Below are 26,874 nucleotides of genomic sequence, written 5' to 3'. Positions count from 1 at the left end.
GGTATTCCTCAACAGAAAGACACTATTGAATTTTATAATACTATTTCTTCAAAAATTCATATTTATTTATTTATGGTATGATTCTATCAGCATTTATATCAGATTCATTTATTAACCGAGCGAATTGATGTCCAATATTCAAGTCGACGGTTTTACATTTCTCTTTATGTTTGAATGTTTATATGTTGCGCATTTACGGCGAAACGAAGCAATAGATTTTCCTAAAATTTGACAGGTATGCTCCTTTTTGAATTGCGCGTCGTTGTATATATAAGGCTTTCAGGAATATTGAATTTCAAGGATGATATGAAAGGAAAAGGAGCCTCCTTCACGTGAGGAGTCAAAATCAGACTATAGAATATAGGTATGAATCTGATCCAAATCGTTGGAGCCGTTTTCGAGAAAAACGCGAAAAATCCTGTTTTTGACAAGATTTTTGCCATTGTAGCCGCCATCTTGAATTGCATTTGATCGAAATTGTTCGTGTCGGATCCTTATAGTGTAAGGACCTTAAGTTCCAAATTTCAAGTTATCCCGTTAATTGTTAGATGAGATATCGTGTACACAGACGAACATACACTCATACAGACACACACACACATACTTGAACAAGGCCACAAACGGGGAGGTGAGAAATGAACATACAATGCGGGGAGGCTGATTTACACACATTTACACACATGTTAGAGATTCAATTTTTGTTTTAGAAGGTATATTAATGTGTTTTTAATACAATTGTAACATTATTTTTATGTTAACTTGAAAAAAATTACGCATTAAACCTACAAAATGGGGAGAAATGTGTGTACACTTTCACTGCACAAACTGGGGAGAAATATGTGTACACTTTCAATGCACAAACCGGGGAGAAATGGTGTGTACACTTCCAACCCACAATCCGAGGAGAAATTGTGTGTTTAGTTCAACTTACAAAGTGGGGAGAAAACCGGTTCTTAACACAAGTTTTGGCTGCAACACTCATCTTGCAAGGCTAAGATTTAAATCAAGATAATCAATAAGATTATCTAATAAAGATCAATAAGATTTAATCAAGCCTTCAATAACTGCAAGAGATATGCTGTATGATGCTTACTTTCCGTAAAGAAATTATGTACAACAATAAAAAACTAATTCAATATAAATGGTGTATTGCAATAGATTAAAAGAACTCAAGAAATTTGTATTCATGTTTCACGAGTTTTAGAAAATGTCTCATACTTTTGGAAATAGAATAAATTAGAACATCTCATAACACTCGAAACATACAACGATTAGAGCATTCAAAAAATAATATTATGTTTGGCTGTTGTTGAGCCTGGAAGTGAGGAAAATAGTATGGAATAGAGTGAAAAGTTTAAAATATGATATAAAAATTATTATTCATTACAATGACTAAGTTGTTATGATGTAAAACTTTTGTGGGTGGCCTGCTGTAAGGATATGTTGAGATATTTTTGAGCCTCGAATGCCAAGCTCAAGATTTTATTACTTCAGATTAAATCGAACACTCAATGGAATTATCGAATGTGCATCCATTCATCAAGATTTTGGAAGTGAGTAAAAAGTCTAAGGAAGGATAACACAATAAAAAAGGATCATGACTGATTACAATAAAATATTGTGATGCAAAACTGTTGCAAATATTATTCACATGAAAATTAAAAATAATGTAGCCTATTCAGAAGAATGGATGTATGCAAAAAATACATGATATAGTATTATACATAGGCCTACTGATTAATTTCATGTTGATCGAGTATAAATATTTATTAAAAGATCATTCATTTTTATCTTATTTATTTATTTTTGTATTGGCGTTTTTTTATTGGAAATTTTTATTGATACTCGCTGGCAACACTCAAAACTTCGGTTTTGCAGGCATTACCCATGTGTTATTCAGATTATCGAAATTACTTTTCGTGTGTAATTGCAACGTCACGTCTGAAACTGAGCTGTCACCTGTGAGCTGAGAAAACCGTAAATTATGCTGAAAATGAACTGACTGCTGAATCATCAGTTCACTGAGAGTTCAAGGCCAAAGCAATAGCAGTTACTTCGAGCAGTGGATGCAAAATAATTGCACATTAAAGCCACAAAATGAGGAGGTTTAATAATAATTGCACATTATAGCCACAAAATGAGGAGGTTTCTGTGTAAGTTATACTTTCAACATACTATCCGGGGAGAAATGTGATTTGTAGATGAATGAATTTTTTTTTTGAAACCTTGCTGATGAGAGGCTAACACCAATGACCAAGATACTATTTTTTATTATTACGATATATTCATTGCAAATCAATGAGAGGATTCGTCTATACAATTTGGGACTAGATAAGTTCTACTTTCAATAACCAAAAAACAAAGCACGGTAATCCTTGAAGATAGAATATTGGAATGAGATATTATACTTTTTTGTTTTGAAAGATCATAATTAGACAGTTGTTGAACATAATTGTCTGGTAAGGCATCACATTCTCAATAAATTTATTAATCATTCACAAAAATTCATTTATTTATTTTGCCAGAGGCTTTGTTTTGAAATGAATGTCAATAGATTAGAAATGGAGATCAAATTTCGACTTCTTTTTGGGTACTCTGTAATTCGCTGTACTCAGAAACCGTTTTGAACCTATATTATATTGGACTTATCAAGGATGCCTCAATATTGAAAGATCATTTCCAGCCCTCTCCGAACTTTTTATTCATGTGAAGATTTCCGCGCGACAGCCAAGACGACAAACCGCTACTCTAACCCCAACCATTCTCGAGTGAATCGACTGAAAAAGGCTTATTTTAAATATTAGCTGCAACATAGATAACAATAATGAAGTTGTTCAGATTAGCACTGAACTTCTCTTAAGGCCCCCTTCCACGACAGAGCCAACGGAGCCAAATACACAGAACATATCCTCCGATTGGCTGATTCGCATGAACAGCTGTTTCTTAGCCAATTGAAGGATATGTACTGTGGATTTGGCTCTGTCGTGAATGTGGGCCTTTAGAGAAGTTTTATATCGTTATAAATTATCATCAATGTTACAAATCTCAATAGGCTTCTTCCTCTATATATATATATATATATATATATATAATATATATATATATATATAGAGAGAGAGAGAGAGAGAACGTGGGTGGCTCGTTGGAGTAAGTCAGTGGTTCTCAAACTTTTTTCGAGCACCACCTGCATGATTCAGCTGTAAGCCGGGCCCCCCTACATGTATAAGCTAAGCATAGACTACTGTGCATGTTGTACATATACGTATCCGTACGTATATTATCTACAAATTTTACACTCAATATTTATTTAGTTGAGTTTAGCACATATACATAACCCAATGGGGCGATAGTCTCAATCATAATAAAACAACTAATTCTATAAATACAATAAATTATCATTCATTCAGGTACTATCGTACATAGTTGTTATTTTTGTTGCAATTGAACATTAAAAAGAGCCTAAGTGTGAATGATGAGCTCGTTTTTTTCGCATAGAGTTTATTGAAACGAGGTGTCAGCTCTGATAACGATACTCCAAGTTTCTGGGTCACAACCAGTTTTCATCTATATTTACTTTTCATGGAAGTTACAGCAGTAAACCCAGTTTCACACGAATAAATTGTCGCAAATGGAGTCAATATCCTCATCAATACATTATCACTCAAAATTTGGTGTTTCATTCGCACACCAATCCAGAAGGATGTGAGAGAATATTCTTCAAACTTCATTTTAAGCACAGAGTCACCTTGGAGATCAATGAGGTTTTCTTCACTCATTGATTGAGAATTTAAATGGGTTTTGAATCCATGCCAAACCATTCAAGTTTATATTTATATTAAATAAACAAGCTATATTTATATTTATACAAATATTTTCCAAAACTACTTTTGAGGATTTCTAAATTTTCAAAAACGTATTTCTTCTCATTGGCTGGAGTTAGATACATTTGTATGAAATTTTGGATACATTTCTTCAGTCAATCTTTATCACGGAATAAGTATACAGTGTGTTATACACGGAATAAGCAATAAGTAGTGTTTCTTTCATCTGAGCTTAGATTAGGAAATAGCTCCAAGTTGTCATTTTTGAAACCGCTCTCATACAAACTTAGCTTCTTCACAAAGCTTTCCATCATTTCAGTCCATTGCCGAATGTTTGCATCTTTTCTCTGCAAAGACTTGGCTAGGACATATATTTTCTCAAAGATATCCACCATGCATGCTAATTGCAGCAAAAAATCTGAGTTGGTGAAGAACTTTCAGTTTTGGTGGTTTTTCCCAAGCAAAAGTATAAGGACTTCATGTATGAGCTCAAATATTCTAGTTGAAGCCTTTCCTTTTGATAGCAAGCGAGCTTCAGTAAGAAACAGTAGAGCTGTGTGTTCTGAGCCCATGTCTTCACAGAGAATCCAAGAAACTCATGACTTCATGCCCTTTAATGTTTTTGGTACACCTTTTTATTATTATTTAAATTGGATAATCTTTTTCAATATAATTGTTGAGATCTCATAATGATCTTAACAACCCATAACTCGCTTATTGGACCACTTAAAAATTTCAGTTTTTCTCACTCTTATAATGATCTTAACAATTATTATTAAAAAATATTATCCAATTTGAATAATAAAAAAAAAGTGTACTGAACAGCCTTAATGAGATTGACTATTTCAACGACCACATGTAGAACTCCATCAAGTTCAAGAGTCATACCTTTTGCAGCTAAAGTAGCCTCCCTATGAATTATACAGTGTGTCCATCTAGCTTCTGGTGCTACCTTTTTGATCAACCCTCGAAGTCCAGTGTACTTTCCTGACATAGCCCGACCTCCATCTCTACAAATTCCTACACATTTGCTCCAATACATGTCAATTTCCTTCAAAAATGTATCAATCATTTGAAAAATGCTTTCGCTGGTATGTGGGAGAGTGGTGGGGGGCTTCGGGAAAGTCATTATTTTTTCTCTCCCTTCAATTTTGATGATGTACTTATTGTATCAATCAATAGAGAATAAAAGAATGAAAGAAGAAAGATGCTTATAGTAATTATTTTAGAAGTAAATTATTGATATAATTTTTTCAACCAAGCTTCGCGCCCCTCCTGAAGAATCATAGCGCCTCCCTTTAGGGTCGCGACCCACACTTTGAGAACCACTGGAGTAAGTGATTACGCAACGGTATGACAATCAAGAGAACTCGAGTTCGAATCTCGACCCGGGCAAAAGTTTTTGACCACAGCACAATCACATGGATACGGCCACTCCATCTTTCGGAGGAGACAATAAGCCGTCGGTCCCGACTACCTAAAAAGTAGCCCAGTCGTCATCTCTCATCATCATCCCTTTCACTCAATACCCACGCACAAGCCTAAGAGCTTATGTGGGCATCACCCTCAATATTATTATTATATATTTCGAAATTGTACGTCCTTCCTTTCGTTACATATCTTGCATACAGACGTACACAATTAGAGATAATATTGTTCAGTTGAGTACTCAATAATATAAATTATGCTTCTTTCTTGAAAAGATAGAGATGTAACAGTAATTATCAAGGAGGCTCATCAATAAATTCATGACTAGGAAATGTGAACTCCGCATTGTGGAATCATATTCCTATAAATATAAAACGATCAAAATTTGGTTCTTTTATTAGCCTACTTATATTCATGGTTGATTTTTCAACACTTTGGACTTGACATCTTATTCACATATCTATAGAACAAAATTGGTTGAGAACTCACAAAGATATCATGCATACAAGGATCTCACATTTATTTCAGTTCTATGTAAAAATAAAAATTAAAGTACAAACTGGCAAAACTGATTAAGTAGTTTCAAACGAATGAATGTTCCAATCAGAATTGTGGTAGGAGTAATCCGTTGCATGTGGTCTACTTTTGTTCAATATTTAACCCCATCACACATCAAGGTGAATCACAATTCAAAATAAATTATATAGTTAGAGCATTGGCGAAATATTACAACAACGTCAGCTCACATATCAATATCAACAATATAATAACACATAATCAAATCAAATGAATCTTGAAATGATTCACATCATGCACAAATATTGTTTTTATAGTTTAATTATTAAACTATAAAAACAATATTTTAATAAATAGGAATAAACTCCTTGATAATTAGTTTTCAATAGTACAATATTATGGAATTATCACAATAATAAACCATTAAAGACGACTTATTTGAATAATTATCCATTCATAATAATTCATATAATAATCCATTCAAAATGCTCCCCAAGAAGTGGAGTTCTCTAAAGAGTAGCTAAGAATTCAGTCAACTCATCAGAAAAGCCATCATCATGACCTGAACTAGTCAACACAAAACCGACTAATCTCATCTGCAGTTGCAAAGCTCTGGTCCAAATCACCTGATTTGCGTCTACGGAAATCGATGAAAATCCAAGCATCCCTACATGGATTTGCAGCCTCTGCTATATGAATAGCGCATTAGCATTTTTCTTAACTTCTCTCAATCTGTGTCGTCGGTATGCTCTTTTCAGCCTACCCGCATGTGGCACTAGATTATACCTGGTTCCAGACAAATAATGGATTATCATTAATTCTTAAATGATATATTTGGAAATGATAGTCTATCATTTTCAATCTCTCATTGGTTAAGCTGCGAACCAATCCTTTACTTGTGGAACAGACTCTATTCTGGCCAAGATCGATTGAATTGAGGTTTTGAAATGCCAAAGTACTAAACCAGAGCTGCCTGACAGGTGCTTGTTTATAATTCAATGTATAATACAACCCCACTTACAGTTTTCCAAACAATACTACAACTGACCATTTCTACAGTATTTGAATAAAACCTGGATACATGCACCAACTTATTTTATTCATCTTGACAAGGACAGGATTCATATAATTTTCTTTTTCTTGATTTCTGTTCAAGATTAATATTGAAGCTAGGATAAATAAACTGGGAATCTATAACGCTCTCCTGATTGATAAATGAGTTATTTTTCTGATTGAGAAATAAGTAGTTAATATAAATGTAGTGTTCATATAAATTTCTTTCGCGAGTTTAACATGCGATTGATGGAATCACTTTCCTTCCCCACGTTTATAAATTATTTTTATTATAATTCATTGTCGGTTATGATTGTGACTAGTATAGGTGAAACAATCCATAAACTGAACATTCTAAATTAATAATATGGCTTATCATAATAATACGGTACATTTATAGCATTCAAATAAACATTCCACGTATGGATATAAGCTACTCAGTACTAGGATTCAAGAAAGTGTACGTTCCACAGTGCCTCCCAACTCTAAATTGCGAGTTGATCCTCGACATTGCTGGTAGGTGAGGGAGTCCGTAGAAACATTTTTTTGGGAAGCCCCTGGTCTACATTGCGTTTTTGCTATTTGTGCTCATTTGAAAAAATAGAGATTTCGGAACTGCTATATCTTTCTGATAGTGATTACCGTACTCCATTTTATGGTGCAATATTGAGAAACTTTCAGCTACCCAAATTGGATTATTTAATGATATGAACTGGAAGGACTCACTGCTCTGATTTCTCATTCTTCATTTTCTCAAAGATAAATCATTTTGGAATGCCTTGACTACAATTTTTTTGAGCAGGGTATGATTACTGAATCTTTTCTCCGGAACAAAGTCTTTCCACACGAAGTGAGCATATAATACACAAGTAAAATATTCAATCTAAGGTTCACAAGACAGTTTTCGCAAGGATATTGACAGACACAGAAGGAAATTGCAATATGGGGAGAAGCAAAGAGACAAATTTCATTTTATCATAGGCTATCCTGGTCTTGAGATAAAATGTTGGGTTACCAACTTTTCACATTTCTGTAAATCAGTAAGTGAATTCTCAGTGAAGCCTGTTCGATAATATAAACGTACTGACGTGCTATTCTTGAATCTTAACAAACCTCCCATTCTCATCATTCTAGCAATAGCCCAAATTCAATGCGGGAAATTGTGTTTCCAAGAATCATGTCTCAGTCACAATTGATTGTGATGAACCTAATTTGGCGTTGAATTGTAGAGGATTTTGTACTCTTGGAAACGGTTCTGGATTTTTTCACTATGAATGGTTTTTTAGTTATATGGAGAAAAACAGGTATTTTCAAAGACTGTGAGGTTAGCAGAGGGTATTTTTTGTGGAGAATCATCATTTACAGACTATTTGTACCAAATAACTAAAAAATCAGTACCACAATACATTCTGCAAGCATGTATCCTCGCTCCCTTCTCATGTCACAAGTGAATGAACAGAAAAAGAAACTATGAATTCGCTAAGCTGTGAATCAATGAGTCACGGCAAATCCCATAGCAAACCAGTTACTTCGAACAGTGGAGGAGACAATGGAGATTTGCAGGGATATGCAAGTAGCCCGCATTGTATGCTCAATCCGTAAATAAGTTTTGTGTGAGTGTGTATTAGCGATCGTAGCACAACGTGGTGGCAATTTCGGGAACTGGAGTGTATCCCAATTAGGTAGAGTACTAACAAAATGGGGAGATTTTTTTTTATTACGTTTTTACATGGTTTTAAGCATGTAGAAGTGATTTTTACTAAAATTGAGCAGTGACAATACGGGGTCTCCCCTTAGTGTACACACCTCCCCTTAATGTGCTGTGTATACTTGATTGTCTCCCCGTATTATACCTTGTTTCAACACACACACACACACACACACACACACACACACACACACACATACCGACCAATTCCCCAAACCCACTTTTTTGGACTCAGGGGACCTTGAAACGTATAGAAATTTAGAAATTGGGGTACCTTAATTTTTTTTTGCAAAGCAATACTTTCCTTACCAATAGGCAAGGAAAGTAAAAACTACAGAAACACATTAACAAACATGATAAAAAAATACAAGTATGACTATTATAATAATATACTACTCCAAAGCGGAGGCAATTCGAAAAAGACTGGGAGTATATCAATGATCTATTGAATATAAAACGAGATAAAAAAATACCCAATATAGATCCCGAAGTTTTGGAAAGAATAATTGAAAACTTCAACAGTAAAAAAAAACTTTAACAACTTTCTTAGACTTGGCAAAGGCTTTTGACACTGTATCTCAGTAAAGATTATTAGACAAGATGGAACACCATGGAATCAGAGGCTTGGAATCAGCTTGTGCATAAGAGAAGTAGATTGATTAATCGAGCTATTTTCAAGTTATATAGTTCTCTAATTTGATGAAATTTATATATTAGAAATACGATTCAAGGTTTCCTGAGTCCAAAAAAGTGGGTTTTGGGTATCGGTGTGTGTGTGTGTGTGTGTGTGTGTGTGTGTGTGTGTGTGTGTGTGTGTGTGTGTGTGTGTGTGTGTGTGTGTGTGTGTGTGTGTGTGTGTGTGTGTGTGTGTGTGTATGTATGAGTGTATGTGCGTCTGTGTACACGATATCTCATCTACCAATTAACGGGATAACTTGGAATTTGGAACTTAAGGTCCTTACACTATAAGGATCCGACACGAACAATTTCGATCAAATGCAATTCAAGATGGCGGCTACAATGGCAAAAATCTTGTCAAAAACAGGATTTTTCCCGATTTTCTCGAAAACGGCTTCAACGATTTTGATCAAATTCATACCTAAAATAGTCATTGATGAGCTCTATCAACTACCACAAATCCTATATCTGTAAAAATTTCAAGAGCTGCGCCCCATTTATGCAAAGTTTGATTTTAGATTCCCAATTATCAGGCTTCAGATACAGTTTCAACCAGAGATTTTGAGTGGAAAAGATTTAGCATGAAAAACTCTACAATTAATGTTCAGTAACATTTTCATCTAAAATTGAAAATAAGCTCGATATTCGAGAAAATAAGACTATTAAATTGCAAACTGTTGGCAACTGTTGATTCTATTATTAAATCATTCACTATAAGGAGATAGCAGACTTCGTGTGTCTGCAGCGTTATTGTCCTGTCACAAGCTGGCTTAGATCTTTAAATAGTAGACTTGAGTTGCGCGGGAACACTAGCATCAAATGATCAATTTTCATAACGGCAAGGAAAGTTGTGTGAGTGCGCCAAACCAGATTTTTATATAGAGATTTGAGAAAGTTGTTTTGAGGCTGTTTTTTTAATTTCTGATGCATTTTATCTCGTTTTCTTTTTGAAGTTATTAATCCTGCAGTTATCCAAGGCTTGAGAGGCTTCAGTTTGAGTGCTACAATTTTCATTTGGGTTGCATTTCCAATCTCAGTGGATAATGTGAAACCGATCTCCTGAAATGATTTTGTCGGAGAAGGCTTAGTTGTTGAAATTGTGCTAGGCCCTGAGGTCTGCAGATTTTTTATCTGATCAATAATGTGATTATTCACATTAATTCTAGACCTAATTCTAGTGGTTTGAGGGTCTTGGAATTAAAAACATAGATATGCGGTTGACTGACTGCTCTTATAATAATGAGAATAATATAGAGAATATTACAAAATACATCTTCACATGGATAATCTAATAATCAATCTGTCTTTAAGAGACCGAATACACATGTCTCTAAGAGACCAAATACAATATGTCTTTAAGAGACCGAATACACATGTCTTTAAGAGACCAAATACAATATGTCTTTAAGAGACCAAATTTACGGGGGCACATCTGATATTGTAGTGGGGGTATCAAGTACTTATCTAAGATCTGTCGTCCACGAGTCCGGTGTCCAAAGGGTGATGGATGAGGATGAAGGGTGATGGCCTCCAGGCATCGGGCTAGTGGCATCAGATCGAAGATCGTCTTTCAGCCCCGCACGGCAAGTCAGATGTCCGATATCACCGGCCATCTCGGTCGGCGAGTTCATAAGCCCTCGTTTGACAGCAAGGCATATTTACAGCATGATCCTCGAATGAGTATTCAGAAATACATACATACACACAAAAAACCTGCGACCCATGTCACAACTACTTAGTAATGCCAGAATAAATAACATACTAAATATTGTATTCAATGAATGATTTCTCAAGAAATCATCCAATGAATACAAGACATACAATTTACATTAATTATAAAATTAGAGGAATATTATAGGTTTTAATTGTAGAATTCGAAATCTAAGTTACAATTGCAGTTGATGTACAACCAGTGAGTATTTCAAACTCACTCACAATAAATTACAAAATTCCAGAGATATAAATGACTGTATCAATAAAAAATAGGAATATACTTCATTTAGTATAGCTTTCTTGTACATTCGGATATCGTCATACATCTCAGATGTAAGACTACAAAATTGAGTAAAAAATTAAATAAATTAATTGAATAATTGTTAAATTAGGGGATGTTACTTGTAATATGAAATGAAATGAAATGAAATTTTATTGATTCCACGTTGACAAAATATGATACAATAAAACAAAGCTGTGACATAATATCATTTTTACAAAAACAAATCAAAATCTTAAAAATAGCATGTTTAACATTAAAAACTAAACTAGTTGATTTGAAATCAATAAAAAAAATTATGTAAATAAATAGATTAATACAGCAATAATCTATGTCCGAATTGATAAGAAAAGTACCTAATAAACTAACAGTTCTTAAGGGAATCATGCATCTCGAGGTAAAAACCTGTGGGAGATGGTGATAAATAATTAATATTCAAACTACTGCTCAGTGGAATAGAGTGGTTGAGGCCGACCAATTTTAAACACTTTAGTATTGCTCTTAAGAATGTAAGAAAATTTCACAATTTAGGCTTTGAACATAATACACTGTGCTCTACATTGGGGTTAACTATTACAGAGAATTCTATAGCTAGCCTTCCGTACTCTTTTTTAATTTGATTTATATGACTATATGATCCCCCAGTGTGGTAGGGGTAGTAGAATTGTACTCACAGTAATCCCTGCTTGTTCGTAAGAGGCGACTAAAAGGGACATCCCCTTTCCAAGCCCTTCTTCCTATCACCTTCTTCATCTTCGACATGCTTGGATCTATTATTTCTAGAATGGCACCTTTCCATTGACTCAGCTTTGTGCCATTCTCTTGCAGTGCGCGGTTAAAAGGATGATGGGTGCACCTTGCTTCAGTAAGATGTCAATCTGTCATCCTGTCGTCGCGCGCTACTTTCTTTCTCTATCCTGTCCTCCCTACCTTGGGAATATTCTTCTTTTTTCATTTTATTTTGTTTTCCGGCCAACGACCTTAAAGGCGGATGAGGAGAAATCCCAACGGCGGAGAGGGCGGAAGAGCCAAACAGCGTCTGTACCCAGATTGGGCGGCTGATATTCAAGGGAATAAACCCCAAATTCTGGTCCTCCTAGTAAGGGGGTTTTGCGATAGGCCAGTACCCTATTCATAGAAAAATTTATATCACTTGCAGTACCCAAAATAGCCTCGGACAGGACAGGATTATCGGAAATATAAACAGGATTGCCCAAAATAAAGAACGGAAATGGATTGCTGAAAAATTAAAAATAGCCACATGGAATGTAAGAGGAATAAGGAATAAAGAAATAGAACTCTGCAAAGTGTTTAAGATTCAGAAAATAAACATTGCCGCTGTAACAGAGACAAAAATGAAGATGACTGGCTCAAAGTATATTGAAGATTATGCTATGTTTTATAGTGGTGTGAATCAGGAGAGCAGGGCAGCCAAGGGTGTGGCCATTTTTGTTGATAGAACGTGGGAGGAGAGAATTGTAGACTACAATTTCATTAATGAAAGAATTCTCACTATCAAATTCAAGTATGGTCGTGGCCACCTAGTGATAATAGGAGTCTACACACCTGAAGAGGGAAAGGATGAAGAAACTGCCACATTTTATGACGAACTACAAAAAGAATTAGAGAAGTATAAGAAATATGGGGTGGTAATAATGGGAGATCTCAATGCAAGAGTTGGAGTAGAACCAATCAACAATGTAGTCGGAACTTTTGGTGAAAATGTGAAGAACAGAAATGGAGACAGCCTTAGAGAATTCTCAACTTTTAATGAATTGAAAATTATGAATACTTTCTTCCGGAAGAAAGAAATACACAAGTTTACATGGGCAGCACGTGGAACAAGATCTTTAATAGACTACATGATAGCTAATCAAAATATAGCAAGACAGATTACTGATGTGAATGTGCTCTGTGGCTTCGATATCTTTTCAGACCACTATTTAGTTGTTGGTAAAATTGATTTGTTTACACGATGGAAGAAAACCCATACAAAAAAGGAATCAAACAATACAAATAGAGACGAAGTTTTCAAAGTGTATCTATTAGAGGAAGATAGTATCAGGCATCTCTATCAACAACGCATAAATTCCTACATCCAGGACACTCCAACAGAAGAAGATATTGAGACTGAATGGAACAATATTAAAAATATAATAGTAAGAAGTGCGAATGAGGCTGTTGGTAAGAAAAGGAGATATAGAAGTCGGAAAGGTTTAAAGATTTGGACAAATGAGATAGAGGAAGCAATTAATGAGAAAAATAAAACATACCAGAAATATTTGGGAAATCAAAATGAACAAAACAGGGCCATATATCGAGTTGCAAGAAATAAAGCCTCAAGAATTGTGAAAAAAGCTCATCAGGAAGCATGGGAAAAATTTATAACAACCATTGAACATGATCTACATGGACGTCAGTCATTGGCATACAAAGTTATGAAAGTTTTGAATAAAAGTGAAAGAGACATGGTGAAAACTGATTGTATTGGAACTGACGAATGGATTAAACATTACAAAGAGCTTTGGTGTGAAGAAGTAGAGCCAAATAGGTTGGAGGCCATATGTGAGAACTGCTGTATTGATCCAATTACAATAGAAGAGCTATTAAATGCCTTGAAAAGCACAAAAAATAGGAAAGCCCCAGGTTTGAATGGGGTAAATATGGAACTGTTGAAGTATGGAGGAATCCTTCTACACCATAGAATACTACATCTTTTCAATATGTGCTGGAAACAACACCAAGTACCAAAAGAGTGGTTGCAGTCCCTGGTTATATCCCTATTCAAAAAAGGAAGTAGAGCAGATCCTCAAAATTATAGAGGTATCAGTCTTCTGGATACAACATACAAAGTCTATGCCAGAATTCTAAACAATAGATTGAAAATAATCACTGATGTACTTCTCCTGGAAGAACAGATGGGCTTCCGAAAAGGTAGGTCATGCACCGATGCAGTTTTCGCTTTGAATCAAATTATATCAAAACGAAGAGAATATAATCTAGAGACACACTTAGCTTTTATAGACTTCACAAAGGCTTTTGATTCAGTAAATCGCAACTTACTATGGTCAATTCTGGATTCGAGAGGATATCCCAAGCATATAATTCAATCTTTGCAGAGCCTATATGTAAAAACGACTATACGTTTACAAGTAAAGGACGGTTTGAGTAAGGTCATTGATATAAACAAGGGTGTAAGACAAGGATGCTGTATATCTCCGACATTATTTAATATTTACGTGGACGACATGTTACGAACATGGAAAAATTTGGCTGACTCAGGTATACAGCTATCAGCCCATACATCTGTTAACTCAATCATGTATGCAGATGACCTTACAATAATTCAAGAGAATGAGGACGCCTTACAGAAAGCGATGTTTATGCTGGACAGAGTTTCTCAGAAATATAATTTAAAGATATCAGCTAAGAAAACAAAATCAATGGCTTTCAAAGGTAAATATCCATCCAGAACCAAGATAGAATTGAATGGGAAGATAATAGAACAGGTGAAAAATTTCAATTATCTTGGCAATGATGTAACCTATGATACAGATAAAGATATTCATAACAAAGTATCAAAGTTCCAACGAATATGTGGCAATATTCATAGAAACCTCAAAAATAAAACAAGGCAGGATACTAGAATCAAATTCTTCAATACCATCGCTGTACCAACGCTGCTTTACGGAAGTGAGAATTGGATCCACACACGTAGAGTAGACAGCAAGATTCAAGCTGCAGAAATGAGGTTTCTAAGAAGTGTGTTTGGCTGCACTAGAGCAGATAGAATCAGAAATGAGGAGATAAGAAGAGCTTTATCTGTTACACCTTTACATGGAAAAATCATTCAAAACAGAATAAATTGGTGCAGTCATTTGAATAGAATGCCTCCTGGACGAATACCTTTGGAGGCTAAATGCTATAAACCTACTGGGAAGAGAGACGTGGGAAGACTGAGGAAAAGATGGGTGCCGGAACAGGTTCTTTAACAAACCTAATCCTTGAAGTGAAGAAGAAGATGACTATATGAGAGTTTTGAAAAATATATCAACGTTTTCTATGTTTAGTAAAAAAATCTTGACACTTTTCAGGAATTTTGTTCGCTTTTCACATTGGCGTATTTCTAAGGGTAGTAGGTTGTAGAACTTAGGAGCCTGATACGAGAAAAACTTCATGAAGTGACTTTTATTAGGTTTGGGTATGCATACTTATGAAAGTAATATAAAAATTATCAACATAAAGACAATACAACAATACTATAGAATATTCATTACTCACCCTTAAATGGGGTTTCAACTGTCACTCATCCATAGCCTACAATAATAATAAAGTGCAGCAGTCAACCGCTCTGAATGGAAATTAACTTTGCCATTAATAATTTAATAAAAGGATTAGCGATTTCAAAACTGATGGGATAAATAATTCCCAATAATATAATTTTAGTCTCCAGGAGAGAATAAAAAATTGTCTGGAAAAGACATTATTGAATCAGGTCAATAAATAATTAAGCTCAGAAAACATGTCTGTACACTACAGAAGATGAAAGCGGTCTCCTGTTCAAGTCTCCAAGTTGACCGAATCAGGCTCAAAAATAGGTATCAGGGCTGGTAATATTATGCATTAAAAAATACCAAATTACAGAGGACGTGGTGGGGACGACAATAATTTCCCTCAATAGAACGAGAAAGGAATAAAACTAACAAGGACAGAATACAGGAAAATTCCCTCAGTCAAAGTAGAAGACTCAGCAATATAATTGACGTTCAACTGATTTTATATGATGATTTTGCGTCTACAACAATTCTAAGTACTCAAGGAAAATGTTGGAAAACAATAGAGGAAATATTAGAATTTAATTACGTAATGCGCGGAATGACATCATGAAACTACTCCGATACCATGAGAAAATCACAACGTTAATCCAGCACTAATAAAATTTTATCTTGGAAAAGTTATAATTTCGAAAAAATAAATAAATTTTGGCACAGCCTCCCCCCCTCTAAGTAAATTAAAACGCCAGAAAAATGTGCTATTTTTTTTTCTTGAGGGTTGAGAATTGATAAGGGTGATCGCTGATAGGGGTCGCGAGAAGAGCTGATAATACGGTGACGCAGTATGAGTAAGGAGGAGAAGCGGCAGCCCGCGAGGCCTCCGCGCACAGCCACCACTCTTCCCACTCGCAGTGGCAACCGGTTTGGTTGCAGAGTGGATCCGTGACATCACAGTGATCAGTCAAGGTCGATATCAACACAGTTCAATGTTTCCAACAACATAAACACAGACTCAAGCCTAATTCATCAGAATAATAATATTTCATAAGGGCAAGCTAATTACCTAACACTATACCTATAACAGGGCTGAAAAAATAACTGATAACACTACCTAGTATACAATAATGAGAAAAGGTATATAAATATGATTATAAGGATTATGTCTCAAATTATGAAGTAAAAATGAGGGGTATAACATTAATATAGCATAAACTAGTTGTGGCCACAAAATTAATTAATTCACTACCATGGAATTTTCATCATTTGGTTTAAGTCGACTTCATCACATTACTATTATTCAAACGATCTGCTTGTTACTCAAGAGTGGGCGAGAAATAGCAGGATGCATCCATTCAATTTGCTTTCAGGTTGCATTACTCTTATCAATCTTCCACTTTACCTATAGGATACTCTATTAGATATACTCTTTTGCCAATCTTGAGAGGAATACAACTTCTGCGCGAGTAATATTTTTCCTTCACTCGGCTGTGTGATTTTTAGAGATTCTTATAAGCTGATTTCCATAACTTCTTTATTTCTACACTCAAATTCATGGGTAGCTGATTAGAGCTTCGTGCACAATACTCATGGATTAAACCTTTCTATCAGGCATTATAGTTGGGAAAACTATCAGAGATTGTTCCAGAACAGGAATGAAATACATTATTTTTGACTCAATCTTTACAATATCCTTTTTTACTATATCTGCACTCGATTCACATTCTCCCAGTGAATAATCAATGCTGGACTCCAATTCCTTTATTGTGTTATGGGATTTCAACGTTTCATATGCCACACATCTACGTTCAGCTAGATCAGAGATTTTTTGTCTAAACCGCGATCTCAAATTATCAACTGTTCGGGATAGCATTTCAGATTTTTCCTGACCTAGTATTTCTAGTTCAAATAACAACTCAACTTTAGTCGATGCATCAGGATTGATCTTATGAGATAGAAATGCATCAACTTTACTATTATTTACAAATTCGTCTTGCAACTAATCTAAAGTTACTTCCACCATGGTCACTACAATAAAATGGAATCTATACTAATAATGAAATCTAAAATAAAATATAGTGAAGCTTCATATTCTGATGACTCAATTACTCAAAAAGCCTTAAATAAATCTAATTCCCTGATACCTCTCAAACTAAGTGTCTTATTTTCCCTAAACATATTAATCATTGAATTCCAACCCCATCACCGAAATCAGATCACAATATTCATCAGATTCATCAAGAAGCACGTTCTCTGCTACCATTATAATAACCACGTTCTGCTACCATTTGAAACCGATCTCCTGGTGACAAATGATTTTGTTGGAGAAGGCTTAGTTGTTGAAATTGTGCTAGGCCATGAGGTCTGCGGATTTTTTATGTGATCAATAATGTGATCCAAATTCTAGTGGTTTGAGGGTCTTGGAATTAAAAACATAGATATGCGGTTGACTGACTGCTCCTATAATAATGAGAATAATATAGATAATATTACAAAATACATCTTTACATGGATAATCTGATAATCAATCTGTCTTTAAGAGACTGAATACACATGTCTTCAAGAGACCAAATACAATATGTCTTTAAGAGACCAAATTTACAGGGCACATCTGATGATATTGTAGTGGGGGTATCAAGAGTACTTATCTAAGATCTGTCGTCCTCGAGTCCGGTGTCCAAAGGGTGATGGATGAGGATGAAGGGTTATGGCCTCCAAGCATCGGGCTAGTGGCATCAGATCGAAGATCGTCTTTCAGCCCCGCACGGCAAGTCAGATGTCCGACATCACCGGCCATCTCGGTCGGCGAGTTCATAAGCCCTCGTTTGACAGCAAGGCATATTTACAGCATGATCCTCGAATGAGTATTCAGAAATACATACATACACACAAAAAACCTGCGACCCATGTCACAACTACTTAGTAATGCCAGAATAAATAACATACTAAATATTGTATTCAATGAATGATTTCTCAAGAAATCATCCAATGAATACAAGACATACAATTTACATTAATTATAAAATTAGAGGAATATTATAGGTTTTAATTGTAGAATTCGAAATCTAAGTTACAATTGCAGTTGATGTACAACCAGTGAGTATTTCAAACTCACTCACAATGAATTACAAAATTACAGAGATATAAATGACTGTATCAATAAAAAATAGGAATATACTTCATTGAGTATAGCTTTCTTGTACATTAGGATATCGTCATACATCTCAGATGTAAGACTACAAAATTGAGTAAAAAATTAAATAAATTAATTGAATAATTGTTAAATCATGGTATGTTACTTGTAATATCAAAGTAATACAAAAATTATCAACATAAAGACAATACAACAATACTATAAAATATTCATTACTCACCCTTAAATGGGTTTTCGACTGTCACTAATCCATAGCCTACAATAATAATAAAGTGCAGCAGTCAACCGCTCTGAATGGAAATTAACTATGCCATTAATAACTTAATAAAAGGATTAGCGATTTCAAATTGATGGGATAAATGATTCCCAATGATATAATTTTAGTATCCAGGAGAGAATAAAAAACTGTCTGGTAAAGACATTATTGAATCAGGTCAATAAATAATTAAGCTCAGAAAACATGTCTGTACTCTACAGAATATAAAAGCGGTCTCCTGTTCAGGTCTCCAAGTCAACCGAATCAGGCTCAAAAGTAGGTATCAGGGCTGGTAATATTATGCATTAAAAAATACCAAATTACAAAGGACGTGGTGGGGACGACAATAATTATTTCCCTCAATAGAACGAGAAAGGAATAAAACTAACAAGGACAGAATACAGGAAAATTCGTTCAGTCAAAGTAGAAGACTCAGCAATATAATGGACGTTCAACTGATTTTATATGATGATTTTGCGTCTACAACAATTCTAAGTACTCAAGGAAAACATTGGAAAACAATAGAGGAAATATTAGAATTTAATTACATAATGCGCGGAATGACATCATGAAACTACTCCGATACCGTGAGAAAATCACAACGTTAATCCAGCACTAATAAAATTTTATCTTGGAAAAGTTATAATTTCAAAAAATAAATAAATTCTGGTAAAAATGCATCAACGAATAATTCAACAGTATTTTAAATATTTAAATCAAGTTGTGATGCAACCTCGGACCAATTGTACTTCTTAAGATTATTTATCAAATCATGGTAGTTTATAGATTTTCTATTGTTAACAGTTGGTTCAGTTCTACCAGTATTTCTTCCAAGATCAATGTTTATACAAGTCAGATAGTGGTCATTAATACTTGTTTTCATTATTGATCCAATAATAGACTCACAAGCATCGTTTGTTTTTCTGTAAAATATGTGATCAATACATGATTGGGATCCGTTCATTTTTTGAGTAGGTTTACTAATGTAAGATTTAAAACCATTTGATGACAAAAGATTGAAATATTCATTAACAAAGTTTGTGTTACTGTTTATATCTATGTTTGTATCACCTATACTATTGAACGAGCAACTTCTGTTTATATGTTCAGATGTTTAGGTGTTTAAATGTTTGTATTTCATCGGATCTCGAAAACGGCTCTAACGATTCCCACGAAATTCAGAACATAGAAGGTTTATAATATGAAGATTCGATCGCACTAGGTCTCATCCCCGGGAAAACTCGCTGAAGGACATTAAAAGGATAATTATCATTTTGGTGATGGTCTTTTGGTGATGGAAGTGAGTGCGCGAGTTCATGTGTGTTGTACTGTGTCAAAATTATGACTCAGCTGTTGAACTTTTGTAATCATTCAATCAGGTACCCAGTGCCGGTTGCAAAAAAGCCGGGTTATTTTCAATCCTGATTAATTCCAGTAGATCCATCTTTTTGAAATGGTCTTCTCTGATTTGGGTTAAATGAAGTTACTCAGCAATATAATGGACGTTCAACTGATTTTATATGATGATTTTGCGTCTACAACAATTCTAAGTACTCAAGGAAAACATTGGAAAACAATAGAGGAAATATTAGAATTTAATTACATAATGCGCGGAATGACATCATGAAACTACTCCGATACCGTGAGAAAATCACAACGTTAATCCAGCACTAATAAAATTTTATCTTGGAAAAGTTATAATTTCAAAAAATAAATAAATTCTGGTAAAAATGCATCAACGAATAATTCAACAGTATTTTAAATATTTAAATCAAGTTGTGATGCAACCTCGGACCAATTGTACTTCTTAAGATTATTTATCAAATCATGGTAGTTTATAGATTTTCTATTGTTAACAGTTGGTTCAGTTCTACCAGTATTTCTTCCAAGATCAATGTTTATACAAGTCAGATAGTGGTCATTAATACTTGTTTTCATTATTGATCCAATAATAGACTCACAAGCATCGTTTGTTTTTCTGTAAAATATGTGATCAATACATGATTGGGATCCGTTCATTTTTTTAGTAGGTTTACTAATGTAAGATTTAAAACCATTTGATGACAAAAGATTGAAATATTCATTAACAAAGTTTGTGTTACTGTTTATATCTATGTTTGTATCACCTATACTATTGAACGAGCAACTTCTGTTTATATGTTCAGATGTCTAGGTGTTTAAATGTTTGTATTTCATCGGATCTCGAAAACGGCTCTAACGATTCCCACGAAATTCAGAACATAGAAGGTTTATAATATGAAGATTCGATCGCACTAGGTCTCATCCCCGGGAAAACTCGCTGAAGGACATTAAAAGGATAATTATCATTTTGGTGATGGAAGTGAGTGCGCGAGTTCATGTGTGTTGTACTGTGTCAAAATTATGACTCAGCTGTTGAACTTTTGAAATCATTCAATCAGGTACCCAGTGCCGGTTGCAAAAAAGCCGGGTTATTTTCAATCCTGATTAATTCCAGTAGATCCATCTTTTTGAAATGGTCTTCTCTGATTTGGGTTAAATGAAGTTAATCAGGATTAAAATTTAACCGGCTTTTGTGCAACTGGGCCTCTGTGAGGGAAATTTTGCATTCCTCTGGAAATTAATCTCAATCTACTGTTATTTAATAAAACATTTCTGTATGAATATTATGAATGTTATTATAATTTCTTCTTTCGTGAATATTTTTTTATGCTTTTGTACTCCAGAGCAAAGTTCGGTCCCCGATATTAAGTGATTAATTTTTATATTGGCCATCTCAACTTGTTAGTTCATTGAATAATTGCCTGTAGAAGAGTAAATTATCTGTTATTTTGTGAGTTAATAGTTTCACCTATTTAGTTTAGAGTAAAATAAAGTGCAATAATTACTGCAAGAGTTGTCAGCTCATTCTATAGTTTGAAAACCCACAAAGACTAGGTTTTGTAGAGAGGAAATCTGTAACAAATTTTATTGGTTCTATATCAAGATTTCCTGTTCCCACTTCAATACATTTAGAATAATTAGAATAAGTAGGCTTCATATCATTCCAGTGCAGTTATTAAACAAAAATGAATCTGTGGCTTGGTACTCTTCTTATTGATTTAAAATTGCTGCTTGACACTACCTCGACCCTATCTCCTCATTCCTTAGAGCAACCAGTTGCATCCGAAAAGATAAGCAAGGAGCTTTTTGGACCTACGTCCTTTTAGCACAGAGCAGCCTATCAGCTCGCATTCGTTCAACATGCTCTTTCCATTGTTGGTGATACGTTGCAATGGAGAATCTCTGTGTGTCCATCTAAGGTCTCTGAAGCCTGATGTTACTGCTCAGTTGTGAATATTACCTCGCTAACCATACCTTGCCAACATGCCTGTTCAAAGTCACGGAGGCAAAGCTACGGAATGCCTTCTATACCATGATGAATTCCATGCCAAATATGTTGAGGCGAATATAGATTCAATACTCACCAGTTTACCATCTTTGTAGTAATATAATGCAGGAATGCCTACGCTATGGTAATGTACATTGAAAGAAGTTGGTGGAGCTTTGGGATCTGCCATTCCATAGTAGCATTTGACTTTTGGGTAACTATTGCAGGCTTCCTATGGACAGAAAATAGCAAAGTTTAAAACATTGTCTGGCGAGTCAAGATGATTGTTCAAGTTCATGAAGATGATGAAGAAGAAAAGAAAGAAGAAGAGAACGGAGAAGAAGGAGAAGAAGAAGAAGAAGAAGAAGAAGAAGAAGAAGAAGAAGAAGAAGAAAGGAGAAGAACATGAAAATTTGAATGCACGTTGTCATCTCGCAAATCAAGTTTGAGAATACGATGCAGTACATACACAACTATCGCCCAGCGGTCAAATGGGAGTGATACATGGCTCCGATACACACGTACACTGTTTACATCGTGACGTCATCACTGCCAGTCACACTATTTGTCTGTCACTCATTCTCTCACTCTATCTGGAAGTGATAACGGTAGCCTATATACTTTCCGACAACCTGACAACCATCTGCTTTATAATGACCATTCCCTCCTATTTGACTCGAAAAGTGTTCCATTGATTTATGTAGACTTGTGATGAATTTTGAAATCATGAATGCATCGAATTTCCAGCTCTGACAGTATGTTGAAAAGGTTGACGACCGGGAATCCCCCGGTTTGTCAAAACCACACCACCTCATCAACTTTTAGATAATTAGCACATATTGACTCTTTCAGTCTGTCACCATGAGTGAGAAAATGAACAGTGTTGATATGTTTGCTACGCTGAGTTCGAAGTTATTAGTGTTTAAAGGTTTCAAGAAATCAAAAATATATCATTATCTATCACCCACATTGTCTTTGTCATTAAAACAAGATTCAGAAATGAAAAGTCAAAACATTAGAATGATTGATTGAGACGATGTGTCTGCTAGAACCGATTTGACAGAGATTATTTATTCAAGATGACTGTATCTCAATGAATGATTGTTCGTACTTTCATGATTCTAGCCCAATCTTTCAATATCAACTGGAATGTAATTATAGGATTGAAATATGTATATCATTAACTTGGCTAATAGTTGTCGTAATACAGTAGTGTTTTGCTTGAACCATCCTTAGGATACTGTAGTGAATTTGAATTTTGCTCCTTCAGTCGAGGAACAAAATGTCGGCTGCTAGTGAGATTGAAATGACATCACTCGTGATGACGTCACGGACGTTCACTTAGTTACGTTCAATCTGTGAGTGCCCAAACAGATTCTGACCGCTGGGAGCAATCTGCAGATTCTCACGATGCATAAGTTGTCAAAGAGCCACTCGACCAATCTATAGTGAGGTCCACGTTATAATGACAGTGAATAAAGATAGCAGAGCAACGTTGCCGATTCTCTGTCTTGTCAATGCCTTCTATAGACGATAGCTGATACAGGTTTAATGATGTAATATCGACTGTTCATTCTCGTTTAAAATAATAAATTGAATTTTTTTCAAGCAAGAAATTATATTTTTCAGTCATTTCCATGATTGAGTTAATTTTATTGATTATTGATTGCTAAAAGACGATCTGGCAACAGAGCAAAGCGAGAAAGAGATAGTGCTATCATATTTATTGAATGATAGACAAGGATATCAATACCATTGCTAATTGAACACTGCCATTAGAGCGTGGACGTGGAGAATAATGGTTTAACATACGAAATTGAAACTGTACACAACCATTTTTATAACAACTAGACAAAGCTACAAGAAAATTATGTTATCTTTTCAAATACATAAAACAGAATGGCGGCCATTTAAAATGTTTTTTTTCTCAAATAACTCAAAATGTAAATTACAATAAATCTTTGGCACAGCCAGCAAAGTCAGACTTGTGCGCTAACTGTGAGTTCGTGAAGAGAACATACAAATTAAAAGAATGAAAAACAACAACAAGACAAGATAAATGAAATTGGAAAGTAGCCTACTAATAGTAATGCCAATAAATAATACAATGATGAAGAAAAAGTATGAAGTAATTTCGTGTTCACATTATATCCACTAGGTGATAACCAAAAACAAATCAAATATAATCACACTTCTAGATGGAAATGAATAGAGAAAAATACAAGAAAATTAATAGAATGAATTGATCAAAAAGAATAACACACTACATCTTTTTGAGTAATAAAAAGAATGCCATAACACTTTTCTACAATTAAGTGCTTACTAACATGCTTTTAATCAATTATCAACAATATAAAAGATTGGAAGACATTTAAAACTCAAACGAAACATCAATTATTTGTCTATTGAAATTCAAGTACTGAGGCATATTATATTCTGCTCAACTGATACATTTATTTCCCTGATAAGTGCTTGAGTAATCTTCGAATTGATGAATTTTATCGCAATTTTGTTTGAAAATTGTCTGCAAACCACCAATTTCACCAAGTTGATATTGAAATTATTTGTTGCTCCTGGTTGATAAGGTATATTCCCAATCTCTAGATTACTTCCATTTTTATCTAAGTGCGAGACAATCCTCGTTACATACATTTGTCTAAGTGTGGGTACGTTTAATTCTTCAAAAAGTTTCTTGCTTGGGTATCGACTCGGTTTACCCAGTACTGCTCTTAGAAGATGCTCTTGTAATGTCTAAACTCTATTGGAGTGACAATCATATGCACCACCCAAAGCTTCAATGGCATATTGGAACAACGAGTGGGCATACGCAAAATAGATTGATCTTATCACATCAAGGTCTTTCAAATGTTTTTTTTTGTAGAAGCTATAAATGAGAAATTCAAGTTTAGAAGATAGGTAATTCATATGAGAATCCAATTTTTTATGTCTACCCACCATAACTTCCAAGTGATTTATGGAATAAACTTTTTCAATTTGTTGGCACAAACAACTCAGACCAGTATTTAAACATCGAGGATCCGTGAGTATTTTTAATTGCAATGAATAATCTGGTTGACCTGCTAGTGTTGGAGAAAAGGTAATATACTTTGTTTTTTCAAGTCAACAGTTAGAATATGATTATCCATCCAATTCTTCATAATGTTTAAGCCTTCATTCCTGAAAATTTTGTTAACTTGGAGCCAAGATTCACCGGAGAACATTAGTGCTGTATCATCAGCAAATGAAATCTGGGTACAATTTGATATTGGTAATTTCAGAGCATCATTCAAGTGGATGAAAAATAATACCGAGGACAGAACTGTACTATGTGGTAGACCAAAACTAGATTAGTAGTCTGTAAGTGATGAACCACTTAAGTTTAATGTTTGTTTTCTTTCCTGGAGATGGTTTTCTCAGTAGGTCATTGAATAAGCCCCTCATTCCACATTTATCTAATTCCTTCAATAAAATGCCATGGGGAACTGTATCGAACGCTTTTGCCAGATCTAAGAATACAGCCAGTGTTTTTTGTTTGGAATTGAAGTTTCCATCCATCAATTCAATAAGGAGGATGATTGCCTCAGTTGTAGACTGAAAACCAAATTGATTTCTCCTTGGGAAATTATTGATATCTAGGTAATTTAAAACTATTTTTCAATAATCTTTCCCATAATTCTAGAGAAACTGTTAGAAATACTAATGGGCCGATGATTCTCTGGATTTGCCTTATCACAAGACGTATGCAATGCAATAATTTTTGCAGACTTGAACGCCCTCGGAAAATAACCTACTGAAAAACATCTATTCACGATATGTTTCAATGGCAGATCAATATGTTCTCTTATCAATTTCACACAATGAGTACTGATAACATCTACCCCTGGAGAAGCACTATTTCTCAGTTCAACATTTATTCATAAGATTTCGTTCACACAAGTTTGATTCAGGAACTACGTAGTTCCTACACAAGTTGGATAGTAGTTACCTATCGATTGGTACCTGATTTTTCAAGATTGAACCAATATTAACTGAGATATGGCAGCCTTAGTGATAGGACACCACTAGGGAATTAGTTGGGGAGCGCGACTAGGTGCCACCCCGACTACTTGACACCCCGACTACTCGTACTCTTTTGAAACCGGTTTTTAGGGAACAAGTTGACGTGAGCCATCCCCGTCCACTTGTCTCCTTTCTAAGGAAGTGAAATCTAGTCGGAGGGACACCCTGACGCGAGGGTGCGAGGTGTCAAGTTGTCATTTACGGTGATGACAAGTTGGCACCTCCGGTCCAGTAGGTGACAAGTAGTTGGGGTGACAACTTGACAGCGATTGTATATTTTTACAAGGGTACAAGTAGTCGTCTACGGTCACGACAACCTATCACCTCGATTCCACTCCACAAGAAATCACCATTCCGGCTGGCTCTTCATTTGAAAGTTGGAAAATGAAGCAAAACTATCAAGTTTTATATGAAAAGGCATTAAGATTCCTAATTTTGTATCTTCAACATCATGTCTTTGTGAGTGGGCCTTTTGAACCATGGTGCAATCAAGAATGGGTATAGAAACAGACTGGTTGTTGATAGAGTCTTCAATAAATTATCTTGAATATTTGAAAGAAAGAAAGAAGAAAGAAAATAACTTTATTC

General features: G+C 34.9%; 1 protein-coding gene across 2 annotated transcripts in view; it reads right to left on the bottom strand.

The window, feature by feature from the left end:
- LOC120350601 overlaps window positions 1–26,874 on the bottom strand; it is a 71,814-nt gene that overhangs the window by 6,377 nt on the left and 38,563 nt on the right. For both annotated transcript variants that reach the window (XM_039424768.1, XM_039424769.1), the window contains one exon: window positions 22,325–22,459. In XM_039424768.1, the coding sequence (XP_039280702.1) occupies window positions 22,325–22,459 (135 nt within the window). The remainder of the gene's footprint in view (window positions 1–22,324; window positions 22,460–26,874) is intronic.

The sequence above is a fragment of the Nilaparvata lugens genome, chromosome 3 (genome assembly GCF_014356525.2).
Source record: "Nilaparvata lugens isolate BPH chromosome 3, ASM1435652v1, whole genome shotgun sequence".
Classification (NCBI taxonomy): Eukaryota; Metazoa; Arthropoda; class Insecta; order Hemiptera; family Delphacidae; genus Nilaparvata; species Nilaparvata lugens.
Note: the sequence above shows the minus strand (reverse complement) of the source record. Positions and strands in the feature narration are given on the sequence as shown.